The following is a 23,113-nucleotide window of genomic DNA, read 5'->3' on the forward strand; positions in this document are numbered from 1 at the left end:
AATCAGCTTTCAAAATCGATTTAGTGGATACGGAGTGAATGCTTATTGAATCACTACCTAATTTCGATATTTACAGCTAAGACTAGTATTAACGACGGTTCCGGACTATCACTTTATCCGAGCATGGTTTGATACAGTTAAAAACCCCGGGTCAGGCCATTAAAAGTTATTGGTCATTCCTGTCGAGAAATTTAGAGACAGCTCCAGAATTTGTAGTCTGAAAATTGGAAGCCCTTGCTTCTGCGCTTGAACTGAATTTTCCGTTCCAAAGGATTGTGTGATTGAGGGCGCGTTTGTGTTTGCTCAATAAGTTATGGAATTACAATAATTAATTTGTATGAATATAATTAGACTTAATTTAAATACAAATTTACTATTGAATTTATAGTATAAATTATGCTTTAAGTGTTTAAAATGTAGCATCGAAGAAAGTTTTAGTAAAAATTATAGGCTTTAACTATATAACTGTAAAATAAGACTAATATAATAAAATGTGAGTCGTAGGTATATTAAACGTTTATTGATTTGTACAGTTTACAATAAACAATTACATTTAATATTATGATTGTTTTATGTGGACTTAAATAAAAAAATCAAATGAAAATTTAACTAATTCGAAATTTAAGACAAACAGCAGAATCCAATTTGAGTAAACCGAGAAAGTTGGCACAAGTACGCCATGAATGAATCACAAAATCGATGTTGCCGGCGGCGTGTAAACAAACTTTGTGCGTAAATCTTTTTACTTTTACTGGCTAATGGTCACGTACTTACCGATTAACATTTGAACTAAAGTAAAATATGGCGACAGATAAGATAAATTAGTTTTATAGATATTTAAAATGAATCCACAACGTTAGGTAGTTTACACGAAACCAAAAAAATATACCTAAATGTAATTCTTTCCGACTGAGCTCGTTTATTCTACGGTCTGTATTTGGGTATCGGCGTATTTGGGAGGATTACCAAATATTCGTATTCGGCTAAATAACCGATGTTTTTACTTCTCTCTTTTACATACACATTGTTTAAAGCGTGTGAAAAATATATTAATTTAATACAAAGCCATATTTCTTCACACCGGTTTCTTAAACTATATTGTAATAACAAACATATAAGACAATATACGAGTTTGGTATTTAAGATTTTTGACCGTATGGCACAAACATAAGTACAAATGTACACAGGGAAATATTACATAAATACATTTACAGTATTGTATCATGTATCATAAAGTCTATAAGATAAACTGGTTTTATAAAAAAATATAAGGTTCTAAAAAGGCAACTTAAACTTAAACCGAATACTGGTAACACTTTAAATTTTATCGTAGTCGATTATACAAATAGGTATTAGCTAATAACCTTCTCACGAGCTTCGCTTGAAGAAGAATTGCGGTACAATAATATTCTTAAAAATTAGGTTTGTAATGTATTTTTAGCAGCAATAATATAATTTTAGCACCCCATGTGGATCCTACACGGAACGTAAAAGTTTAACGTACGTACAAGGTCATAATTTTCATGGAAGTCGTAAAAAGACGCGCGTTCCGCCATGTTGGATGTTTGGCGGGAAAAACGTTAGCATTATTTTTTCTTTTTTCTTTTAAAAGTTTACCTTATTTAATGTAATCTTTTATATGGTATCTGGATATTACAGAATTATGATATTATATATTTTTGTTAAAATTAAAACGTCAAAGAAATTACTTGGTCTATAATTTAAAGACTAAAATAAATATATGGTTACATTGAAAGCATAGACGGGAAAAATAATGTTTTAAATTTATTTACATGACAACACCGTTATAAAAATTCTTCATGAATGAGTCTGAAATTTTTAGTGCAATAAAATCCATTAATTTTTCGACGCAGCGAATTGTCACTAATCATACTTCCAGACAAAATTTTAATAAGGATTGAGCTCGGAACGCATTAATATTCCCCGAAGAAATTATTCAAATGAGATTTCGAAGTAAAGGAACGCGTTATATCGTGGACATGTCATTCATTTGAGCCGACAGAAGCTGTTACTCCATAAAACAACCCATGTTTACTATTATATATGCGAGAGGACAGGACGATAATGGAATTTGTGCTATGAAATAAACGCGGCACGTGGATTTAAATCGAAGCGGATTTAATCATGGTGATTATTACGGACTTTTCATGTGCTTAATTTGAAACTGTCTGATGAAACTAGCATTATGTATTAGCAAGCCCGCACTAAAGTATCGTGGTGAAATAAACTCCAAACCTTTTCTTTGAGAGGCAGAGCCTTTGCTTACTGCAAAACTTCATTTTTTTACATTCCAACGCTCCTTTATCGCTTCGTTTAGTAAGGCTTTTAAGAGTTATTGGCTATTGTCCTAGTTGCTTCTTATAGCTTGGGATAAAAGCATGATATGTGATAAAAGCATAAGATCAGTATATAATATACAAATATTGCAAAATAAACTTGAGAGGCTACACAACCAACTGACTTAATGTATTCGCTACTTTTTTGGGAGCTGAACTCAAGTGTCTTCCTCTACGACTTTACGTACATCTATTATATCTATGTAATAACGAGATTACAATTTTTTTCGTATCTCACCTAATTCTACTGATTTCTACTCTTACTCCTTAACTGCCAATGCTCAAGTCTCGTTTTATTTTTAAAAAGTTGATAAGAGACATTATTTTTTAACTAGCTTTACATGTCGGATGTCGATGTATGTATTTGTTTATTATTAATGTGCAGCTTTTATGTAATTACGTTTAATATATATATCATGAAATTTTAAGGCAAACATGTTCATTCAAAAGATTTTTATGAAAGTGTGAATTTTTAAGATATTTAAATTCCTTTAACCCTTAATAATTTATGAATTTCAATTGCAAATTGATTTCCACTGATTACATTAACACAAATTTAATTTATGATAATTGTCTTACTTTTATTATACTTACGGAATCTCAATAACTTAAAAAATCGTATAAAATTTTTGTTATAAATATAATAAAACTTATTTATTTTCATTTAAAAACATTAAGATGTTGCCTCAATAACTTCAACAATTAATCAAGAGTCTAACTCAAACACGTTTAAAGATTCTCTTAATCAGATAATGTTATAAACACGTACCTAAAAACAATGGCGGCGCGATTTAAATCGAAAATATTTTAATTGAGACATAGGTATAAATTCTTTGCAATACAGCGTAATTACAAATGTGTCGGAGCGCGGTATCTCGACCGCAGCGTATTTCGAACAAATTAACGATATATATAAAATCGTGGAACATTTAAATGAAATACTTTTAAAATTACCACAAACAAACGCTTTCAATACTTTACTCTCGTTACTATGTCACATTTCATTTTACATACTAGCTGTGAACGCAACTTCGGACGCCTAATAAAAAACTTACTATTTGAGTCTAGTTACTCCTTATTACATCAGCTATCTGCCAGTTAAAGTCCCGTCAAAATCGGTCCAGCCGTTCCAGAGATTAGCTATATATTATGTGTATATTGTGTATACATATGCATTTAGAAAAAAACTGTTATTTTGATATTAAAAACACACACTAAATTTTATCACATGTATAGATGATCATTCCAATAATAATCTTAAGTGGTATTAAATTAATAACGATGACGGTCCTGTCCTTTAGCTAAATTTGAATTGTACGTTACCCGAATATCAATACAGTTATATAACTACCAAACTTGTGCCATAAAATCGAGTGTAGTATTTGATAATATCAGTATCAAATATGAAATATAATAAAGATACTTTCTCTTAAGTGTTATTACAAAACCCTGAACAATTTAGGGACTCTCCCTTCGAGACGTCAGTCTTGACAAGGCGCTGGCGGTTTGAACGAATCACGTAAAAAAGTTTGGTAAACGACATCAGAGGGGAAATATTTAAACATTACTCATGGATGAAGGCTTTGCCCTAAGGGAAAATTTGATTGCAATTTATTAACTATTCGTCAACTTAAAACCACAAGGTCCTAAGGATCTGTTATTTATATGAATGAATAAATATTTATGAATGCAAAATATGTTTATAAATAATTCAAGAACTAAATGAATGTAAATAATCAATAGAGACGATATATCACATCTAATAAATAATCGTAGGTCTGGCCCTACACTTACTTTATTATTTAAGATCTTGATACCTTGATTATATTTTTTATTAACGAATAACTGATGAAAAAGTTTTTTATTGTTATTATACAACTCTAGCGAACTAAGTGCACACTAGCTTCTTATATAAGTAAAATATATAAGTAATATACATGATTTTTTATCGCGGCATATAAAATATATTTTATGGGAATAGTACGTTATTGTATACCATCGTCTAAGCCTTTACGGTATGAACTAAATAAGATGCGGGCGCCGCAGTAAAGAATTACGTCAAAAGTGATAAAATGAAGTGTTTGAAAGAATTTATACTATAATCGATCATATATTTTTTAAATATAACTACAAAAACATTTAATAAGATAAATAGACACTGGACTAACCTGAGGAGTTGAAGTGTTAGGAAAAGATGATCAATTCATCCACAATTATCTGAAAAGAAACAAAAAATAAATTACTCACAGTTTTTTCGAATTTACCGGACCTAAAACTTGTCCGTCTTAATTCCTGTGCAAATTAATCCACCAGTTAAGGCTGTACGTTGTATGTGAGTCAGTCATTTTAAATTTTAAAAAAGTAAATAAATCCTTTCAACGTAGGCCACTTATAGTAATTCGATGGTAACATTTACTCAAGCACGAACAAAGAGGTTTAATTCGGTCGAATAAAATATCTATGAAAGTATAAGTTGATATTACATCAAAACTTTGAACTAGTGTAGTAAACACTTTTCTTTTTTATTTAGATAATTTTAAATTTATTTAAAGCTTAAATCAGTCTTGACTTAAAGAAACTGCAAAAACTTAGTAGTCTATAAAAGACTATATACTAACTTAATATAACTTATACCTAAGTTAATAGACTATACAGACTACATCATATCGGCACAATAATATATAATATAAATAAATATAAATATGAGACAACATCACAAACATTACTCTGATCCCAATGTTAGTAGCTGAAGCACTTGTGTTATGGAAATCAGAAGTAACGACGATACCATAAACACCCAGACCATAGACAACATAGAAAACTAATGGTAATCTACATCGACTCGGCCGGGAATCGAACCCGGGACCTCAGAGTGGCGTACCAATGAAAACCGGTGTACACACCACTCGACCATGGAGGTCGTCGATATATGTATTGTTATATTGTAATTTATGTTTATATCATTATGTATTTTAAATATGAATTATGTAAATTTAAAAAACTATTCAGTCTAATATAAATACAGAATTATTTACATTTTGTGTATGAAATGTTGGTAAATAATAATAAAGACGCATTAAATATGGTCTCGAATGATACACGAGCTCAAAGGCAGCAACATGGGCTCAGAGTATACATAGGTATGTATATGTTAATTTGTACAAATCTGTGAATTTGCTCTGAGATAACGAGCCACAAACGAACTAAGTACGTCAAAACCCCTCAATGTAATAAATAAAGTTTAGCTGTATAATAACTTAAGATTTAGGGTATAAATATATTTTGTTGAAGTCAGTATAGAAATTGTATTTCAATCAGTACTAGAATTGATATTGAGGTTGTTGGTAAAGCCTAATTAAAACAACAAACTTGATCAAAAATAAAATAGATTTTCAATTTGTAAGTGTTAATGAAAGTGTTAAAAATAAAATTTTATTTATTCCTAACTAGCGGTCCCCCCCTGCTTCGCACGGGTGCAATACTGATACTAAATATACTATAGAATTTGTTTTTTTACGACGTCCAATAGGGACTTCTAAAATTATCAGTGTTTCTTTACTATGTGCATGTATTATGTACAAAGACCTTCCTCACGAATCACTCTTTCCATTAAAAAAAAAAGGAATCTAAATCCATAATTTTAAAGATCTGAGCATACATAAAGACAGCCAGCTAGACTTTAGACAGATATGATATACATAAATAAATAATAAACACAATACATTACTTCAAAGGCACTCCGAAATAAAAATGGCTGATAGGTCAAAAACAATATTAGACGGGTCCAAATGCCCAGATCAATAGGGAGTGCATGCGGTACGGTGTACTAAGGGTACAGTACGTGCTAGGGTCCTCCCCTCTGACTCATAAAGAGGGTGGCGGCTCCCTCTCACTTTTGAAGGTTTGGTCGATATAACTCTCTTTTGTTTTCGCGTTCCGAACTCATAGCGTCTCGTTCTAACTTGATACTTAAATAGTGATAACTATTGTCACAATTTTCAAATACACATTGCCCAGTTCAAGAGGTCAAGAGGTTCAGCTTATTTTATCTTAATAATTACGAAATTATTATCCTCAAATGTTTTAAAGATATTTAATTTTCATTATAACATACTCATTTCGTTACATAATTAGCTATAAACCTACGATAATTGTAAAATTTGTTTAAATAAAACAAGTAAATTTTTCCTTGCACCACAAATCACTATAGTGTAATTGTATAACATATTTTTAGTTCAAATTTAATAATTATTAATTAATATGTATCTACATATATACAAGAATTTAATATTTTCTTAAATTCACACACGAACGACAGCACAAAGTGAAACTTGTATGTGGATAAAAAAAGATTATAAGTTTTTTGGGATTGTTTGAAACTTATGTGGGTAAATAATAATAGATTTGAGGATTTCAATGTCTGTTTGCTGTTAACTATATTTGAACGGAATTGATAAAATCATCTTTATCTTGCAAGGAAAGTGTTCATAAAAACTATTCAAACGATTCACGAACGATTGCGAAATTTTAGAGTAAATTTTAAACTACAAGTTGCTGAAATAGATGGTGTATTATCAACCCCAAAATTTTATAGCTTCGGTCATTGAACCTGAGGGTGCATTACAATGGTCAATGCTACGCTTAAAACTTAGCTCATTCTAATAATATGAATATTTGATATTTTTTAAGTCATTTAAAACAGAAACCATTATCGAAACAATAATTTATTAAATAAATATACAAAATTTATCCAGTACAGAAAAAGCAACACATTATAGCTCGACAAGCTTCCATACAGAAAATACAAGGACTCCATACAACAACTGCTAATAAAAATAATAATATATCCCTGAACTGCCTATACACATTGAGAAGAGCCAGAAAGTGAGGATAAAACCATGGCCACCTATCATATACGGATAGAAATGGTCTCTTTCTAAGAGAAGCCATGTACAGACTGCAACCAAAATCAAGTCGTTCACGAACACGGGCTGCCTTTTTAGGGATTCGTTGTTTCGGGTCTTTATCAGCAATATGTAATAAAAAATTTGTAACTGGGTATTGTTCAAGACAATTTTTAATTTTTTTTACACCTCTCATAGACATACACCTTAATCTAACCCGTCTTGCCGTCGAAGCAACACCGCTATCTGCGAACGCTGTTTGCATAGTACTCGCTATAAGCTCTGGATCTTCTTTCATAGATTTAAGCGTCATGTAAGCCTGCTTGGGGTCTGTAGTAATTCTGGCGATTGAACGTAAGATATCAGCGCAAGCCGTTATACCTAATTTACCAATATCAATTAAAGATTCAGCGGCTAAAATTACATCGCTTGAATCTTTATTAATTCTTTTTTCCATGTCTTTATCTCGTTTCTTTCGATATTTTCTACGAATACTATCTTCTTCGCGACGCTTTTTTCTAATAATAGCCCTTTGTTTTTCCAATTCTCGCTCTCTCTTTTCTCTTTCTTTCTGGCATATACACGTTACTTTTCTGCGATGAGATGATAAATCTCTCATGGCTTCAGTCTCCCGGTCACAAATAGGACTACCACAAACACATGGCTTACGGAGTTTTGGATATTTTCGTTTAAGTGAATCTTTCCTCATTTTCTCACTTCTTTTAGAGCAAATAAAACTGCCACATGTACATGGTTTTTTTAGATCGACTTTTTTCACTTTTTTTGGACGACATATACAACACGAACAAGATTTATCATGAGGCTTAGTTAATTTTGGTTTATCTTTTACACTCACTTTACTTAATTTAGTAACTTTATCAATAACTTCTTCTTTATTTATAATGTCATAGTCACGCCTATTTAATTTCATTTCAAATAAGGGGCTTAGTTCTTTTTGTTCACTGGTATTTTTGTTATCTTTATGTCTAATGTGCTTATTAAACAAATCTTTCATTTTAAGAGGATTCATTATTTTTTCAATATCGATCAAACGATCACCTGCTGCTTTTTGTAATTCTTCTTTATTTAATCTCCCACCACAAGAATTACAACTCGCACATTTTTCATTTGCATCTTTCTTCTGTTTTTTTATTACCGATTTAAGTGTTTTCTTTATCCCTTTCGTTTCATCTAAAGAATCTATTTTTAGGGTTTTGTCATCAAAGTGTACCTTTGGAGGACTGGTTTTATTCTTTTCTATTATAATTTTACAATTGGAACATAATACTCCGTCATTTTTTTTATTTTGATTTATTGACACACTTATACCAGTATTATCAGCTTCAGGCCCATTAGCATATTTAGAATTTTTGTTAACTTTGTTACTTTCCTTAATATTCTTCTTCCCATTATTTCGTTTTTCATCTACAATTGAGAAAATAATTAAAATGAAAATTTAAACTATTTTCTACTATAAAGTAATAAATATTTAACGGTCTACACTTACTATCTAGTTTGAGACTCTTAGATTTCCTGACTTTTGTATTTTGATTTACTATTTGTCCGACTGGTCTTCGGTCGCTTTTAGAGCTCCTCAGATTTTCTAAACACTTATATTCACATGAAGGTTTTGGTTCAATAATATACGTATTATTTTCATTTTCACGATTATTTTTACTATCATTAGTAGTATTCATAACATTATTAGTTTTCTCTTTTCTTGAAAAAACGCCAGCACATCGACACAAAAATTCTTTGAAATTAGAAACACTTCCTACTCGTGAAGGAATGCTTTTTTCGTGATCTTTAAGCAACTGTTTATTATGGTTTAAGTGTCTTTTACTTTTCTTTTTGTTTAATTTAAGACCTTGCTTTGTATCACTCCTTCCTTCTCTTTTACTTTCATTTTGTACAGGAATAAATGTTTTACTAGTGGTATCTTTAAATTTATTTGGTGCAAATGGCAGGATCGTTTCCATTTCAGTTGTATTTATAGTATCTCTACACGGACAAAAGATTTGATTGTTTTTCAAATATTTTTCATTTATCCGAGTTGAAACTGATTTCACTGGCGGATGTTTATACTTTGTTGCTATTTTCGTATTTGGTTGAAACGACAGTCTTCTTACTTCAAAGGTTTGTGGATAGGGAGGAGGCTTATTTGAAAAATTTAAATTATTTTTACCTATTCTATTTAGTCTATTTTTTTGTAATTTTAAAGTGCAAAAACATCTGTTTAATTCGTTTTGTACACCTAATGTCTTATCTTGTGATGAAATAGCCATTGCTTGTGATCCATGATTACGTCTAAATGCTGACTTGGTGATAATATTTTTATCCTGGACATTTTCAATAGAACTTTTACGCTCATTACGTTCAAGTGCAATAGGTGATTTTATTGGTGTACCTTTTTTGTAAAATTCTATATTGAAGCTAAAATTCGAGCCAACCTTTACAGCTTGATTATTTAAATTTGTGGCATATCTCGGTTCATTTACTGTTCTTTTTGTTGTTACAGAGCGAGTTAAAGATGATTGTTGTTTTCTTATTTTATACTCAACTGGTCTTACACCAATACATTTATTTGAACATGGATTTTTTATCTGAGTACATATATTTTGCGATGTTTGCGTCATATAACATTTTTTATCACATTTATTTCGAATACACAATTCACGAGCTTTTATGCGTTTTTCGCACTCATAGGGATCACATTGGCCAGGTATACATACATTTGGTTCACATTCATAAGGTAATAATTTTTGTTCTATAGCAAAATTTTGTTTTGGTGGAGGTGGTAGTTCTTGTTTTTTAATTTCACGGTCAAATGAAGTCGCAGCATTCTTGGAGCGATTTCTTAACTTTTGTAACTTTAAGGTGCAAAAACATCTTTTTAAAAAAGTGGATGGTCTATTGTTTTTAACATTTGTTTGTTTTTCTTTTAACATCGTTTTTAACTGTGGACAAGTCGATACATCACACGCTTTCTTTTGCAGTTGAGATTCGGCGTTATGAAACGATTTCTTTGGATGGTTTTGTTTATAGTCTTTTTTTGGTATGCCACTGTGTACTCGCGTGTGATTGCGTATAAACTTTGCGTTTCTAACATAATCATTTGTTTCGTTTGGCGCATTATTATTTTTATAAAATTCAATATTAAAATTAAAATTAGACCCAATTCTTACGACCTGACCCTTTTTACTTTTATTTTTAGTTGGAAATTCACCCTTACTTAGTGCTTTAAACTGACTTTTTTGTGTCTTAAATTTAGCTTTTCCAGGGGTCATAGTGCCAGCACTAGATTTTGATTGTGAAAAATTTGTATTCCCTCCAAAATTTTTATTTCTTTTCATAATCCGCTCCAAGCATTTAACAGGGTCACATTCTCCAGGTATGCATGTTAGTGGTTCACATTCGTACGGCAACAATGTACTCGTAGGTGGCACAAACGGCTTTTGAGTTTCTGTACCAATACTAGAAGTGGTTTGTTTTTTAATTTTACGCTTTCCCTTGGCAGATTTCATAAACAAAGTGCAAAAACATCTTTTGAGCGTAGGCGAAGTATTAATCATTGTTGATTGAGACTTAGACTTTTTATCACCAATTTTTGCAAATTTTACTTGTTTCTGTATTTGTGTTTTGGCATTGCTAAACTTCCTTTTAGTTTGATACTTTCGTGTAGGTTTGGGTTTTTTACTAATTTCAAGACCGTGGTTATTTTTATTTTTATAAAATTCAATATTAAAATTAAAACTAGAACCTATTTTTACTCTTTGAATAGAGTTTGAGTTTAGAGTGCTTACTTCTTTGGGCTTGAAATTAGTGTTTTTATGATATTTTTTATTGCCTCTTGTTTGAGTAGTTTGCTTATATTTTTTCAACGAACGCGTTGTACTTCCAATATTAGACTTCTTAGGGCTCTTGGTCGACATTCCAAATTCTTTATATTGTTGCATCCTTCTCATTTTAATAATTCTTTCACATTCATAGGGATCACATTGGTTGGGGATACAGATGCCGGGAGGACATTCATAATCTTGAAGATTAATTTGAGGAAGTTTAGGTTCATTTGTCATTACACTTTTATTACGTATTTTAATATCTTTGTTAGCTTTCTTCTTCTCATTTTTTTCTTTAGGTATGTTAGAATTTTGATTATGAAGTTGCAGTGTACAAAAACAACGTTTTAAAAAATGTTTCTGTTCTGTCGAACGATCCATTTTGTTAATCGGATCTACCTGAGACCTCTTTGTGCGAGTTGCAATTACCTCGGATTGCTGGTTCTTCAGTCTTTTTCGAATTACATCTTTTTGTTGATTCGATGGTAGGTTCATAAGGTACCTTGAAGGTTTATTTTTATAAAATTCTATATTAAAACTAAAATTTGATCCAATTCTTACCATTTGCCTATCAGAATGTATTAAAGATGACCGCGGAAGATCACGAGTCTTGATAGCTTTAATTTTTTCCCTATTTTTAAATTGTATTTTAGCATTTTTTGTTGGAAGCTTCTGACTGTCAATTGAAACAGAACGTGAATCTTTAAATTCTGCAGTACTAGATAACTTTGACTTTGTTCTTTTCCTCATAATTTTCTCGCACTCGTATGGATCACATTGCCCTGGTATACAAATGCCAGGTTCACATTCATAAGGAGCAAGCTGATACCTCTTCGGTTTTACATTTTTAGTATTAATTTTTTTATCTACATGCTGTACCTTACTTATATGAATTCCTTCATTATTTCCTGTAGAAGGCTTTTTTGATTTAATTAAACAAAAACATCTTTTTAAAAATGCTGCTTTAGAATCTTTCCTGAGCTGGGCGGTACAAAAACAACGTTTCAAAAATGACGATGTCATGGTCGAAGCAATTCGATTTGGAGATTTTTCAATTTCAGTGACCTTATGTCGCCTCAATTTAGATTCTCTAGGTGTGCTTATACCTTTTTCTGTGATGATTTTTCTTTGATTTCTTTGTTTAATTTCTTTAAAGTCTTTGGTTGTTTTTTGTATAATAGGTGGTGATCCCTGATCTTTAAAAAATTCTATATTAAAGCTAAAATTTGAGCCTATTCGTACTACTTGCTGCGAAGGCTGAACAACGTCGGATTTGGATCCAAAAGCGTTTGGAGATAGTTTTACCGAATTTTCCTTTGTTTTCATTTTTAATTGATGACTTTTCTGTGTCCCTATAGAATGATTATCAGTAGTTATGCTAGATGCAGATTTTGTACTTTGTACTGTTACTATACCAGATTCTTTCGTAATCTTGTTTCTTCTTTTTATTATTTCTAAGCATTGGTAAGGATCACACTGACCTGGAATACATATATTTGGTTCACATTCATATGGCAGTAAGGCATTTCCTTTTCTTCTTCTTTTCATTATTTCTAAGCACTTGTAAGGATCACAATGACCGGGTATACATATATTTGGTTCACATTCATAAGGTAATAATGAATGCGTTATTTTCATTGGTTTAAAATCTGTATTTTGCCCTCTGCTGATTGTGTTATTTGGTATTTTTGATACATATTTCATATTTACCTGCTTTTTATTGTTTTTCATAGCCGTTCGGCCTTTTTTATGTAACTTTAGTGTACAAAAACATCTTTTTGTTATAGGCATAGCAGCCGATCCTTTATGAATAACTTTGTTAGACGTTGATTGCGATTGTCGGTCAAAGTTTGTATTGTAATTTTTTATTGTACCAATATTTTTTACTTTTTTTGAATTATCCTTTACTGGTTTATATAACTCCGCATTAGAGGAATATTTAGATGAAGGTAGGTGTTTACTGAACGAAATATCAAAACTAAAGTTAGATCCCAATCGAACAGAGGATTTATTGCCTTTCAAGAATTCCTTAACTCTACCATTGCTAGTAGAAATTGAAGATTTTTGATTTTTTTCGTAAACATTCTTATTTATTAATTGTAAATTCATTGTGCAAAAATTTTGTTTTATATATTGACTTAGGTTTGTAATTTTCCTTTGGTTTAGTGACACCAGTCTCTCTTCTATGAAACTCAAACTCGATTCCCATTTATCATCTCCTATATGGCTTAAGCTATAACATTGGGACTGTTTTTCTACAACCATTAAACTTTCTTTACGTTGTGTTGACTGGATATGAATTGGGCTAGAGCCAATTATACTGTTTATCTTTTTACATGAATGCTTGCTACTGTCGCTTAAATGCTTTTGGCAAATCAAAATTGGATTGAGCTTTGTTGTAGCTCTATTAATCGTATATTCCCTGGGAAACATAGATGTTGTTAAAATTTTCTGTTCTTTTCCATTTTGATTTATAGAGTTTTTTTGCAAATTTAGTGTACAAAAACATCTTTTTATTAAGTGACCTGGCATGGTAGATTTATTAGTTTTATCTTTTTGCTGTGACTGTGTAGTTACATTGGCAACATTGAATTTGCTATTCTTTTCTGTTTTACCTACTTTTTTAATTCTAGTACGTATCTTAGTTTTCTGTTCAATGTGAGGTTTAGAAGATATTTGTTTTGTAGGTATGTTTGTCTTAAAGAACTGTATGTCAAAACTAAATGATGATCCAATTTTTACGGCCTGATTAGAACTGCCTCTAGTTAAATATTCTTTAATTTCACTAGTATTGGTTTTTGTTTTCGCTGAAGTCTTGCGGTCCTTTGATTGAGGTTTTGATTGTATCTGAATAGCTCTTAAGGATTTATTCAAATAAGTAGAGCTGGAAACAGATATTTTTTCTGGATGTTCCGTAACTGAACCAACTTCTTTCAAAGGCTTTCTATTTATCCGATCTAAGCATTCATAAGGATCACACGATCCTGGAATACACACAAATGGTTCACATTCGAAATAATTTAAAGGTAGATCTTTTTTTGTTTTAGTACTTTTATTGTATGTTACTATGGCGTTTGTATACAAATCATTTATAATATTAGTTCCTATTGTAACCATTTTCTTTCTTTTAATTTTTTTTTTCTCCTGAAGTTTCAATGTACAAAAACATCTTTTGAGAGTGCTCCCAATTCCAGCTTTTTTATAGAGATTGTTATTAATTGGAATAGTTGATTTGTCTCTTAGAACTTTTTGATTCCCTGACTTTTTATTCGATTTGACATTAATTCCGTTTGACAATATTTTTAAATTAGGCGAGCTTATATGATAAGGATGTTTTGTTTTATAAAATTCTAAATTAAAACTGATATTCGAACCAATCCGAACAACTTGGCGATCAGTTTTACTGTCACTTGATTGGTTCATAATTATTTTTCTATTTTTTATTTTATTCAATTTATTTCTTTTACTTTTGTACATCGTCTTAGAATTTACAAACTTAGTTTTAAGGGTTGGATGAGGCGTTGATGTTGAACTTGAAATAGATTTAGGTCTTCCAGTTTGAGACAGGGTAGCTACAGAGTCACACTGACAGAACACTGACTGCTCTTTTATTTTTGTGTTCCTAGCATTGATTAGTTTGATGCATTTGTAAGGGTCGCAAATATCTGGTATACAAATGTTAGGTTCACATTCATACGGTAGCAATATTTGTTTTTTATGAAATCTTTTTTGTCCATTTTTCTGTAATTTTATTATCTCCTGATGTGTATAATAAGTATTTCTTTCAACGTTGTCATTGGCAACATTAAACGTTAACAAGGATTCTTTTGTAATCGTACTTTTATTCGTACCGATGATACTTTTTGGTTTTCTTTTTTTGGGTTTTAATTTTCGAGGGCAGAACGATGAACAGCTTTTCGAATTATCTTCCCCTGTTTTTGTATTCGTCATTGTAAATTTTATTTGTGAACCTTGTTGACGGCGATGTTCATTGTTATGTATTTTCCTACGTTTTTTATGTCTATGATCGTATTTAATTAATGATTGTTTTGATTGAGGTTCACCTTTATTTTTAGAAAATTCTATATTAAAGTTAAATGATGAACCTATTCGTACGATTTTTTGTCGGCTAGTATTTTCACGAGGTGGACCTATATTCAAATTCTTAGTTTTAGTTTTATTTGTAATGGCAATACCCGGCATAAAAGCATTTTTCTTGAGGTCTTCAGTTTTAAAATCTTCATTTTCTGTTTTAGTTATTGTCTCTTTCTCACCAATAAAACGCCGCCACGGATTGGCCTTCACAAAGGTTTGTTGTGCTCGTAAACGAAGACTTTGTTTGTTCTTTTTATTTAATATAGTTGCATCTTCTTGTTTTGATTGAATTTTGATGGTAGGTTTAATTAATGGCGGAACAATTAAGTTGCACTCATTACTTTTACACCGTGAGCGTTTTTGTTTAAGCTTGACAAAGCACTCTTCTGGAATACAGATATCTTCGACACACTCTGGATAACACTCCCAGTTTTTTAAGATTTTTTTTCGTTTTAGGTCATCCTTAAATTTGCTTATGGAATCTTTTTTGATATGCGATAGTAAATTGTTTTCAGGACATTTGCATATTGTCCCACTATTATTTTTTTTAACTTTATGATCCTTTAGTTTTGATTTTATATTATTTTTTAACTTATTTATTTTTTCTAGAGATTTTTTCTCCTGCAGATCAAGTTTTTCTCCGATCTTTAATTTTGTTTCGCTGATCTTTCTAATTCCTTCTAGCATCATTTCTTTTATATGTGTTTTGGAATTTCGTAAGTTTTCGTTGGATATAAATGATAAATAGCTATTTTTTTGGAGACTTTGATTTATTTCATCGTCAAAAGTGGGTTTGAAATCGGTAAATGGTACAGGATTATAATCTAGTATTTTTGGTGTCCCCTTAGACAGGTGTTTAAGCATACCACTGAATTTAAATGTACAAGTACAAGGATCAGATTTGATGTGTTTGGTTTTGAATCGCACTGCTCTTTTTCTGTAGTCACCAATTTTATCTTTGATATACCTGTGCCTATGACCACCATGATAAGTACGTTTCAGTCTTTGCTTATCGATATGTTTATAATGATCATCATATTTAGATGAGCAAGTACAACAGCTGCAACACACGCTTAATTCTTTTGACTCCAATTTCTCGCCTCTATCAACTAAATCAACTAATTTCAATATCTCCTTAGAATATTGTCTATTTTTTAATTTTTTTGGTGAAACTTTCACAGGAGGTTTTAATACAGCTTTCGATTCAAGGCTTATTGTACTATTAGATATCAGTTGTGCCCTTATGTCGTCATAAACACCTCTAGTTCTAACAAGTTTTTCGAGAAGCTTTTTTTCACGAAGTGGAATATACTTTCCGTAGTAAAGACGATCGATACGAGTTCCTTGAGAAATTATGCGTCTCAAAGACGGACGATCGGCCTCGCTTCTGTACGTGCAAGAAGTACAGGAGCAACTTTGAGCGCCAATATTATTTGCATTAGTAGTCTTCATATTGTGTTGCTTTTTCTACACCAAAATACTACAAAAACAGCAACTTTCGGCCGAATAAACTGAACATTGTTTTCAAATCACAGCTAAGCACAACACATGCCACGATTTTATACACCTGAAAATACAAGTTTATTCTTAACTGAATCATATAGATATATACATATTAACAAATTTTAATGGAAGTATTAATTCTTTTTATTTCCATATGACCAAAAATATGATATAAATATGATGAAAATTATTTACTTGTTAAATTATAATAAATTAAAATTAAAAAGATATAAAATGTGAATAAATACCTTCAATCTAGTTGTAAAATAGCAATACATATATATATAAAATATTTTAACTAATAGGTACGAATAATAATATTGAAAATGTCTCACCAAACATAAACGGATACAAAATACTCCGACATATTCCGACGGACATAGAAAATTCCAAGTTACTGTCAGCTCTCCAACATTTTAAACATCGTCTCCAAGAGAAGACGATAGTAAAATAAATAGAAAAATACAACAAAGCGCGAAGTTCGAAACCTTACAAACTATTGTCAATTTGAAACATTACGAATTGACGAGTACAATTATTGAAAGATATGACATCTATAGCAGCCAGGTTTATCCGAAGTTATAATTTACTTCGCAATTTATTAAAACTACTTCTTATAACATAAAAATTAAAGTTATAAATTAGTGATAAACAACAAAACATTTTTTTTGGGGGTGTAGAAATCAATCATTTTTCATACAATTTATAAAAAGCTCTATCGTAAATCGTTATCTTGAAAGTTGTAGTAGATATTTATTCATCACGGAGGTTAGTGACTTGTGAGACACCTGCGTGACAGGTTGCACAAAAGTCGAGTCCCGAAACAAACTTACCTTGTTAGTTTTAAAGTTTCATCCAAACAATATTTTGTTACTGTACACACACACACATCATGCACAACACTATAATTTCACCGCAAGTACACTTTAAAAGTAAGTCATAAATTAGTTATTCCGCGAGTTTAGACCGAAACTCTACACGGCATGAACCAACTCCCTCACTCGAGCAGTTATAGGAAACTAAAGTAACGGACGCAAGCGGCAAGTAGCAAGCACGTTTCAACGTTCATACAGCGATTTAATTTCAAAACAATCATTGCTGCGCCATCTACACAATATTTGAGCAACTAGAATATCCATGAATAAGATTACTTGAAATGATTCACACGTTTGAGCATAGATGGCGCTGTAAAGAAAATTATAAATTATAGTCCATAACTAAGCTTGAATCAACATTTCTTGTTTTTATAAAAGGTTAATTGATTCATTATAATTATGACAGATTAAATAGTTTTTGTGGAATTACAAGTCTTAAAAATATAATAATAAATAATTGTCCTTATGAATGTATGCACATAACATCTAAATATAGATCTATCTATCATCAATGAATAATCTGTATAAAATTTTACATGATTTTATTAGATATTAAAATTATAGAGAAATATAAATATATGGAATGAAATTTGATAAAGATAAATTATTTAATGTCAGAATATAATTACAAATCATTTTACATTTATTCACTATTATCGCTTTCATTGTCCGAATCACTTGATGGCCACATTTTTCTAGTATCTTTTTCATTCGCAGCTGTTTCTAAATATTTGTTTTGAGCTTCAATTACACTTTTGCTATCTGTACAATTTGAATACATGTCTAACGCTTCAGAATTCAGTTCTAAAAAGGAATGTCCCCATGAGAACTTTGATAAATAAAAATTTGCTTCTTTTTTATGGCCCGTAATAAACATTGCCGCAGCTAAAGCCTCAACACAGCTGAGTTGGTATGGCTTGCCATAGTTTATGGGATTGGCCGCCACTAAAAATGGTAACAGTCTTGGATGGGGGGATTTCATTCGTTGAAATGGTGTCTCATCGATTTTAGCCCATGAACAATCTATGACAGCCAATCCAAACTTCTCTATAATATCTTTATCACTTGGACTCACACACTGAGTTCCAACCGGCGATAATACAAGGCCTGGAAATTTTTGACCAAGTTTTAAGTTCTTAATAAGTTTATGCCGCGAGAGTTTTCGTCCTGAGCATTTCTTTGGATCACAATGGTTTAAATCCCACATGCTTACTGCAAATGTTGCTTCTACGCCTTCAGTATCTGAACTTTCTGAGCTATCATCACTGTCTTCCGACGACTGTATGCTTAAATCATTTAACCTTTCTGCATAATCTCGTTGGGTGTGTTGGTTAGATCGTTTTCCACGGACTGAAAATTTTTTAGGAGGCGCCATAGTGACTTAATTAATGGAGGATAATATATTTAAAATATCATAAATAAAGTATAATAATCATAAAAAAGTATGTAATAAAAATAAAAAATAAAACAATATTTGTTTTGATTGAGACAGACAAGCTGACACGCTGACAGTGACAATTGACAATCAGCATTACGACAGGGCCGCCAACATAAAATATTATTGCGAATGAAACACTAGTTTGCCATTCTAAATTTTTATAAGATGATTAAACTAAGTCGCTTAGTAAGATAATAATAAATTTCATGCAGATTTTTTATGTATTTATATTCTCGATTGATTTCTGGAAAGTATAAAATATTCTGTATTACTTTAAATAAATAAAATTAACGTCAACATGTATAATATTTATGTCATATAATTAATTTATTTGGAACTTAAAAGAAAAATAAAAAGTGACATATTTGTCTGAATTGTTTTTTTACAAATAATTTAAACTGCAACTGCTGTACTTAAGATTACCTATTACTAAGAATATAATTATAATTCAAGATTGATTTTACACGCGGCAGAATGAGCAGCGCCTCAATGGCGGGTAATTATGAATCTTATCTTCTATTCAATATATTTAAAATGTTCTGTAGTTTAATTTTAAAACATTCATAATTGAATTCAATACTCTTAAATTTTATTTTTTATATTTACTGGACGTTTTTCGTTATTGTATTTCCAGTATTGATAGAAATACTAGATTTAAATAGCTTATTTTAGCCATCGCTGTAGTAGTTTTTAGTTCTTGTGACGCCTATAATATTATTCGAAACAATGGTAGAAATTATAAAAAACTGAAAATAAATTGTGTTTCGATTGATTAGTTTATTACAACGATTAATATAAGATAGCTTCAGTTGCAGTAACTAGATGTATATCCGTGGGATATCGCGTAGAAAAAAAATGCTACGTCAGTATTTTAATAACAACAAAAACATACAACAAACAGAAGCTGAATATTTCCATGTAACTAAATGAAATAAAAAAAAAAATCTTCTATATACAACCATTCATCTCTGATTTCACATCCCTAAGGGATGAACAGTCATGTGCGTTACCGTCTGGCATATATTCATAAACTGGAGTTTAAAACTGTAATCCGGATTTAAAATTTTTTTAAAAGAAGAAATTCGATTCTGTAATCCCTAATTTTACCACCTTGGGTGAATTATTTTGAAATATACTCTAATAGCTGTTTATTCTTATGTGTTTTTTAAAAAACTAAGAATTTACACTTTCATAATAGACAATGACGCTGTAAGAAATATTAACTATTCCTTACATCGTCAATGCGCCACCAAACTAAGATGCTGTGTCCCTTGTGCCTGTAGTTACACTGGCTCACTCACCATTCAAACCGGAACACAACAATACTGCGTACTGTTGTGTAGCGGTAGAATATCTGATGAGTGTATGGTACCTACCCAGGCGGGCTTGCACAATGCCCTACCACCAAGTAAATAAAATACTTTGGAATTGTTATTTTATAGAATGGCATTACGTAAAGCTCTCATCGATTCGAAATGCAGATTCTACCAAGAGGATAGCAAAGAAGCTTAGTAGCCGCTCTTTGTAACAATTGTTTACCCCTGAGATACACTCATTTCTCAAGGAATTACAATTCAAAAATATATATTCATGATAAGTATATGTGCAATCAAATCAGTATTAGTTAATTGTTTGTAGGGTAGCCCGTAGTTGTTAACTATTTATTTATTAGTAACCCTTTTCTATTTTTTTTTAAATCATTAAGTTCCCATGCTTGGAAGCATATTTACTTTGCAAAGAACAAAAATAATAAAACAAAGAAAACATTTTCTTGTATTTCGATAAGATACCCTACATATAACCAGTGGCGTAGCTAGGTGAGGAAGGGCCTCGGAGCATAGAAAAATAATCGGCCATCCACCTCCTCTTTCCCATCTCTCTTTAACTAATTAACCCTTTAAAATTATAAATACCAAATAAGAAATCTTATCCGCAGGGTCATAATTTTCTAGCTTCAGAAGCTTAAGGTTTAGTTTAGAGGGCCCCCTGAAATCCGGGGCCCTGGTGCGCTGCACCACCTGGCCCTTCGATAGCTAGGCCACTGCATATGAAGAAAATAAAAAAAACAAAAACTCTATCCTACATTATAACTTTGATTAATTTTAGGTGTAATAGCTATCTACTTATTACAGTAGATGACATGGCCTTTAACTATATTATTCTAGACATAGACACGTTACATTATAATTATGTTTTTGATAACAATGACAAATGATGATAGCTCGGCTGATAAGACTAATTTAGTTGGAAATTTCTGACATGTCTAGACTTTTTGAAATTGGTTTTTAGTGTATTATATTTTAATGGTTCTAACAAGCAAAATTCTAGAGATTTGGTTTATTTTTACGTAAAAGATCTTCGTTAGTTGCAATATATTATTGCATGATAATAATAGCATGTAATGCAAGGAAATTGGGCTAGATCGAACTTGACCCAGGTAACTGAATTTTCTTGTTAAAAATCTAGCTCAATCTCAAGCCAAATAGAGAGCAAGGCTAGACAATATCCCCGCCTCCTCTACGCTCATACTATGCGTCATACCATCTCAGTTCAACAACGCTCACGTCCTTACCTTAAGTTGTGCAATAAGGTAAAGTGAATAATTTAGTGTTTATTTATAAACCTTGCGTAAAACATATTCCTTACCTTACCTAAGAAAATATCGTATAAAGAAGCAACTGAATTTTATTTTGTGTTATTTAAATCGGAATAAATGTTAACGATAATTTTTCATAATTTCATTACAAAAGTGTATTCATATATGTGATTGGTCAAAGCGTATTCAATAAAATATATATTTGTTTTACATGTACTGGGTGATGTTGTTCGAAGTATAGAACATTTAATTTGTTTTATACACGAAGTTTTTAAAATAATAGGGCTCACACAATACAACTAATGATCGTACATAATTTAATTCGATCGATTCACTGGTATGTAATTTTATTTCAAAGTATCATTGTTGTCGGGGGAGTGATAGCTGAATGCCGTTTTTTCTGCGCTTACGAAATTTTCACAGTTTAAAAATTTGGTAAGATAAGAAATTATAAATGTAATATATTTCTAGCCCAGAAAGTATTTTTGAAATATCATACTTTTGTTTTATATTTCATTTTCATAATAAACCAGTAATTTATTCAGGTCCAAAGAACCTCATTCCAATCGAAGATTAAGATAAGCATACCTTAGATTAACAGCCATATTCCATGCGACTTATATCTCTGCAGTGTTCTTAATTTAGAGTCCGTCATCTTTAGATATAAAGCGACGTTTTCTTAATTGAATTTTAATTTACTTCCAAAATTCCGATAATGACTACACCTAAAAATTTTCAGAGCAAAACAGAAGAAAATATTTATTAAAATGTACTGGTAACTTTGTTAATGTACATTCATAATCACCAAATGTAACATGGAATAGATCGCGTTTTAGCAACCTCTTTTGTATGTACATCTGGTGGTATTTTTATAGTGGTTAGTCATAATTTTAGAGGTTGGGCATTGGGCAAGCTCTGAGTCTCAACCCATTTGAGTAGGGACTCAGATTCTTTACATTAACTACCGTCAAATAGCAATATGTGCATAGCGTTTTTGTGTTAAAGTTAAAAGGGTGAGTGAGCCAACCTTAGTCCTAAAGTTGATTGCGTATTCGTGATATCGATGCCTGTAGGTAGTGATAGTGATTTCCCATCAGGAGGCCCATTTATCTGTCCGCAGACCAATATCATAAAAACAAAAGAGAGCTTTCTTTAAGTAATCACCCTGTAAACGTCTATAATTAAAGTCGATAGTGTAAGTCTTTCACACAGTAAATGACTTATATATTCAACACAAATTGTCATACCAATTACTTACAGCACTGTCGACTCACCGCCTTGATGGCAACTTGCATAAATGATGACTAAACTAATCATTCCTTTCCTTTGGAAAACTTATTGGAAAATTATCATTCTTACATATTCCATCAACTTATTCATATTTAAGATCTCAATGGTAAATGTTAAAGGAAATTGATAATTTGTCATTCAAACGTTCGTTAAGGATGAACAAGTCTTGGCGAATTGATATGGTCTGATTAGGATTTTATAGCGTGGGCTTGGCTG

The 23,113-nt window shown here is 31.2% G+C and overlaps 3 protein-coding genes across 5 annotated transcripts in view; 1 reads left to right on the forward strand and 2 right to left on the reverse strand.

Moving 5' to 3' along the window:
* The window catches only part of LOC124530298 (calcyphosin-like protein), a 54,141-nt gene that overhangs the window by 18,199 nt on the left and 12,829 nt on the right, over positions 1 to 23,113 (forward strand). Inside the window, exon 1 of one of the 3 annotated variants that reach the window (XM_047104403.1) lies at positions 21,503 to 21,601. The exons of 1 other annotated variant lie outside the window; for it this stretch is intronic. The gene's annotated coding sequence lies outside the window, so the exon portion shown is untranslated. Of the gene's footprint in view, positions 1 to 21,502; positions 21,602 to 21,995; positions 22,043 to 23,113 lie in introns of those variants that run through there. One more of the 3 variants, XM_047104404.1, reaches the window with a different exon arrangement.
* Positions 7,104 to 17,525, reverse strand: LOC124530297. Its single transcript, XM_047104400.1, has 3 exons — positions 17,034 to 17,525; positions 8,769 to 16,762; positions 7,104 to 8,686 (listed from the first exon to the last, which is right to left on the reverse strand). Exons 2-3 carry the CDS (start codon positions 16,645 to 16,647, stop codon positions 7,104 to 7,106), a joined length of 9,462 nt encoding a protein of 3,153 aa, XP_046960356.1. The 5' UTR covers positions 16,648 to 16,762; positions 17,034 to 17,525.
* Positions 18,158 to 19,101, reverse strand: LOC124530300 (18S rRNA aminocarboxypropyltransferase). Its single transcript, XM_047104406.1, has one exon. It carries the CDS (start codon positions 18,946 to 18,948, stop codon positions 18,217 to 18,219), a length of 732 nt encoding a protein of 243 aa, XP_046960362.1. The 5' UTR covers positions 18,949 to 19,101; the 3' UTR covers positions 18,158 to 18,216.

This window comes from Vanessa cardui, chromosome 6 (genome assembly GCF_905220365.1).
Source record: "Vanessa cardui chromosome 6, ilVanCard2.1, whole genome shotgun sequence".
Lineage (NCBI taxonomy): Eukaryota > Metazoa > Arthropoda > Insecta > Lepidoptera > Nymphalidae > Vanessa > Vanessa cardui.